The sequence below is a fragment of the Aulonocara sp. 'chitande type north' Nkhata Bay genome, linkage group LG19 (assembly GCF_057382095.1).
Source record: "Aulonocara sp. 'chitande type north' Nkhata Bay isolate Kocher_YH1m ecotype deep benthic linkage group LG19, A_spYH_male_GT1.1, whole genome shotgun sequence".
Taxonomy (NCBI): domain Eukaryota; kingdom Metazoa; phylum Chordata; class Actinopteri; order Cichliformes; family Cichlidae; genus Aulonocara; species Aulonocara sp. 'chitande type north' Nkhata Bay.
This window is the reverse complement of record NC_141362.1, coordinates 26,301,202-26,305,048: the sequence shown is the minus strand read 5'-3', so window position 1 is coordinate 26,305,048 and position 3,847 is coordinate 26,301,202. Positions and strand designations below refer to the sequence as shown.

Sequence of the window (3,847 nt, the reverse complement as noted above, 5' to 3'; positions counted from 1 at the left end):
CCAGAAACACCTGCAAAAACTTTGTGAGACCAAAGAAGACCAAGAAATGCTGATTATCATGAAGGGTCCTCCACCTAATCACTTCAGTGAACAACTGTGAGAGGTGTAAAAAGCCAGACGTTCTGTGAAATCTTAACATTGTCAAATCCTGCAACAAGCTACTGAAACGCTGATCATGTCCTCCTGATGATTCATGACACTTAAGTTCCTTGTTTTTGCTGAGGCTGAATAAAACGTTTTCTTAAATTTGTGGCACTGTGCGATCCTCCTCTTAATGTATAGCTCCACCTTTTTCTATTTCAGTGCCTAACATTCCTTCTCTTCTTTGAAGAGCTGCTGAAAAACACCTGACTGACTGGTATGAAGTAATCATAACAGGTAGTCAGGTAAATAAAAACACCTCTCTGACACAGAGCTGTATCTCACACAGGTGGTTATTCTTCAGTCTTCACAACAGACAAAGACAACGAGACAGGTAAGTAGCTGCAGCACAGATGATAACACATAGACAGGTCCAAATACACTTTCAGTAATGCAAAGATTCATTATTTCGAGAAAGAATTACAGGAAGAGATTAAAAAGAAACTGGAACTGAGACATAGAGCACAAAGTATGGTAGTATGAAAATGACATCCAGCATCTTGACAGAAAATATTTTAATGCTGATGTGAAAAAGATCATAAACTGCCTGTGTGGTTTCCTGTAAGTCACAAAGGATTTCTGTCTTTTTCTGTTTGTGTTCAGTCAAGATGAAGTTGCTGCTTGTTGTTTCTGCTGTTCTGGCTGTATCCAGCTGTGCCAGCATCTCTCTGGAAGATCTGGAGTTTCACGCCTGGAAGCTCAAGTTTGGTGAGACAGCAGACTCTTTCTCTACTCTTATATTGAAGGTTTATGTCAGAAGCTACTGATCATGCTTTGTGGTTTTTACAATAATGTCTCAAATGAAAGAAAACCTTTTAGCTTAAATTAAAATTTTATTCATTAATGATCGATTACACGTGATTTTCTTTTATTCTGTTTCTGATATTTCACTTTTCCGACTGGCAGGAAAATCCTACGATTCTCCATCAGAGGAGAGTCACCGTAAGCAGATCTGGCTCACCAACCGCAAACTTGTGCTAATGCACAACATCTTGGCTGATCAGGGCTTCAAATCCTACCGGCTTGGTATGACCTACTTTGCTGACATGGTATGTGTAGAAACAGAAGCCAGTCAGGTTTCAGAATGACACATCAAAGTTCATTACTAGAATAGCCATGAGTAATTTTGGTTACAATTTGCATACAGCAGCTTTAAAAATTACAGTTAAACCCCAATAATTTTGTTCTTCTTTATCAGGAAAATGAAGAGTATAAACAGCTGGTTTCCCGGGGCTGCCTTGGATCTTTCAATGCTTCTCTGCCTCGCCGTGGCTCTACCTTCCTTCGCTTGCCTGAAGGTATTGATCTGCCCGACACTGTTGACTGGAGGGATAAGGGATATGTCACTGGTGTCAAGGATCAGAAGCAGTGTGGCTCCTGCTGGGCCTTCAGTGCAGTGAGTATATTGGAATCAGTCTTCCTACTGTTATAAAGCGGGAAACTTTGCTCGACTGTTGCCTTTTTAAAAACTGACTCATTCTTGTTGCAGACTGGTGCACTGGAGGGTCAGCACTTCAGGAAGACAGGAACGCTGGTGTCTCTGAGTGAGCAGCAGTTGGTCGACTGCTCTGGCTCATATGGAAACATGGGCTGCAATGGAGGCTGGATGGACTCTGCTTTCCGGTACATCAAAGCCAATGGAGGAATTGACACTGAGGCATCCTACCCTTATGAGGCTGAGGTAAATCGACAGCAGTATGTCAAAACCATATCACACCAAATCTCTTGTTGATGTAAATAATTTCTCAATTAGGACTGGATCTGTCGCTATAACCCTGCAAGTGTTGGTGCCACATGCAGCGGCTATGTTGATGTGAGTAAATTTAATGAAGAAGCCCTGAAGGAGGCTGTGGCCACCATCGGACCGGTTTCTGTGGCAATTGATGCTTCTCAGATGTCATTCCAGTTCTATACATCAGGTGCAGACATTGAAACACTGTTTTGGAAGATTTCTTCAAATAGTACAAGAACTGAGAAGTGTTTTATTTGTTCTTTACACCTGTCAGTCTAATTCACCTGTATTTAAAGGAGTGTATGATGAACCTGGGTGCAGCAGCCTAGAATTGGACCATGGTGTGCTGGCTGTGGGTTATGGTACTGAGAATGGACATGACTACTGGCTGGTCAAGAACAGGTAAATACCCACAGGTGACGGTCATATTTGAATTCATGCACTTCATTCCTGCTAACATTCACTGAGTGCTGATGCACAGCTGCATATAAAGGCATCTTATTTGTGGTTTCACAGCGTAATACGGATCATTATGTCGCTGCATGCTGTTCAACTATTAGTGTGAACATAACTGAGTTTTACCTGCTAAATGTTGTTATTTTCTGTCTTTCTGTAGCTGGGGTCTTGGATGGGGACAGATGGGATACATTAAGATGAGCAGGAACAAACTCAACCAGTGTGGGATTGCTAGTGCAGCAAGCTACCCTCTGGTCTGAAGTGGTGGAAACAAACTCAGCTACATTTGTTTTTCCATTTGAACAAAATGTACTCATGTTAATCTTAAACATTTGTTTAGATAAACCGAAATATATGTGAACATTTAAGATTCATTCAATCCAGGTTAGTGTTAGTCTAGGATTTTCTTCAATGTGGTCGAAATATATAATTTTACGTCCAAAAAGTAAATAAACTGAGATGCAAACATTTACTTTTGTCTGTTTCACTTTGTTGCTCGTGTGTAGCTTAATAAGTGGATCAGTCCACTGTGAGGACAGATTTTATGTTTCCAAGAGAACAAAGATGACTGACTGAGTAACCCCCAGTTTCTCCTCTAGATGGATGATATTTTTGTTTAATTGAGACACATATTGACAATAGTTATTGCATAATTGACATTAAATGATACAATAGTATGCAAAACATTAAGTGATGCACATTTGGCTGTTCCTTTTCAGAACTAAAGTTAGCACATGTTACAGGTCGGTCATGACAGGCGAGAGATTAAAGAGATTTAAAAACAAATAAAAGAACTTAAAAAATGATCCTAAAACATACAGGTTGCCAGTGGAGTGAAATTAAAATGGTGGTGATGTGCTCAGACTTTTCTGCTCCAGTTAAAAAACGCTCTGCAGCATTTTGCACAACCTGCAGACTCCTAATGGATGCATCACATAATTGCCATTAAATGATACAAAACATTAAAATGATTAAATAATGCAAAACATTCATAATGCACATTTGGCTCTTCCTTTTTGGAATAAAAGTTAGCACATGTCAAAGGTCAGTCATGACAGGATTTCTATTTTTCTTTGTCATTTGGAGAGATGATTATGACAGTGTTCACTATTGGGTCACATTATATATATCCAATAATTTACTTTAATTAAAATAAACATTATATATACTTATTAATACGTTTTTGTCACTTTATTACATGTGCTAATACTATGGCTTATAGGCAGGCTAAGGTATTATAGATTATTTCTGTTAGCACATCATAGCATAGTTTGACAAGCCTTGTTAAGCAACACTGTTTATCCACATGCCATCTAACAAACTTTCTCTGGTTCCTCCAAACCACCTCAGAGCTCTACAAAAATGATTTGATAGCAAAGAAGACCTTCCACCTGACCTCACTTGTTCACAACATGGCATCATTTGTATGAAACATTGTGTACAAATTTGAAAATAAATGTATATTTTAATTGTTGTCTCAGATACTTGACAACAATTATTAACGAAAGAGTTTTGAGA

General features: G+C 39.0%; 1 protein-coding gene across 1 annotated transcript; it reads left to right on the top strand.

Annotated features, from left to right (window-relative positions):
- Positions 1-327: 327 nt before the first annotated feature.
- On the top strand, positions 328-2,793 carry LOC147307151 (cathepsin L-like peptidase). Its single transcript, XM_086274150.1, has 8 exons — positions 328-475; positions 745-849; positions 1,048-1,190; positions 1,340-1,537; positions 1,631-1,822; positions 1,895-2,060; positions 2,170-2,275; positions 2,490-2,793. The coding sequence occupies exons 2-8, from the start codon at positions 750-752 to the stop codon at positions 2,587-2,589; spliced, it is 1,005 nt and encodes a 334-aa protein (XP_086130276.1). The 5' UTR covers positions 328-475; positions 745-749; the 3' UTR covers positions 2,590-2,793.
- Positions 2,794-3,847: the final 1,054 nt, after the last annotated feature.

Excerpts from the sequence above, each read along its gene's own strand:
- LOC147307151 (XM_086274150.1), top strand. The coding sequence starts at position 750 with ATGAAGTTGCTGCTTGTTGTTTCTGCTGTTCTGGCTGTATCCAGCTGT. Across the intron at positions 1,538-1,630 it reads CCTGCTGGGCCTTCAGTGCA|ACTGGTGCACTGGAGGGTCA; the intron begins GTGAGTATATTG and ends TTCTTGTTGCAG. Across the intron at positions 2,061-2,169 it reads ATTCCAGTTCTATACATCAG|GAGTGTATGATGAACCTGGG; the intron begins GTGCAGACATTG and ends CTGTATTTAAAG.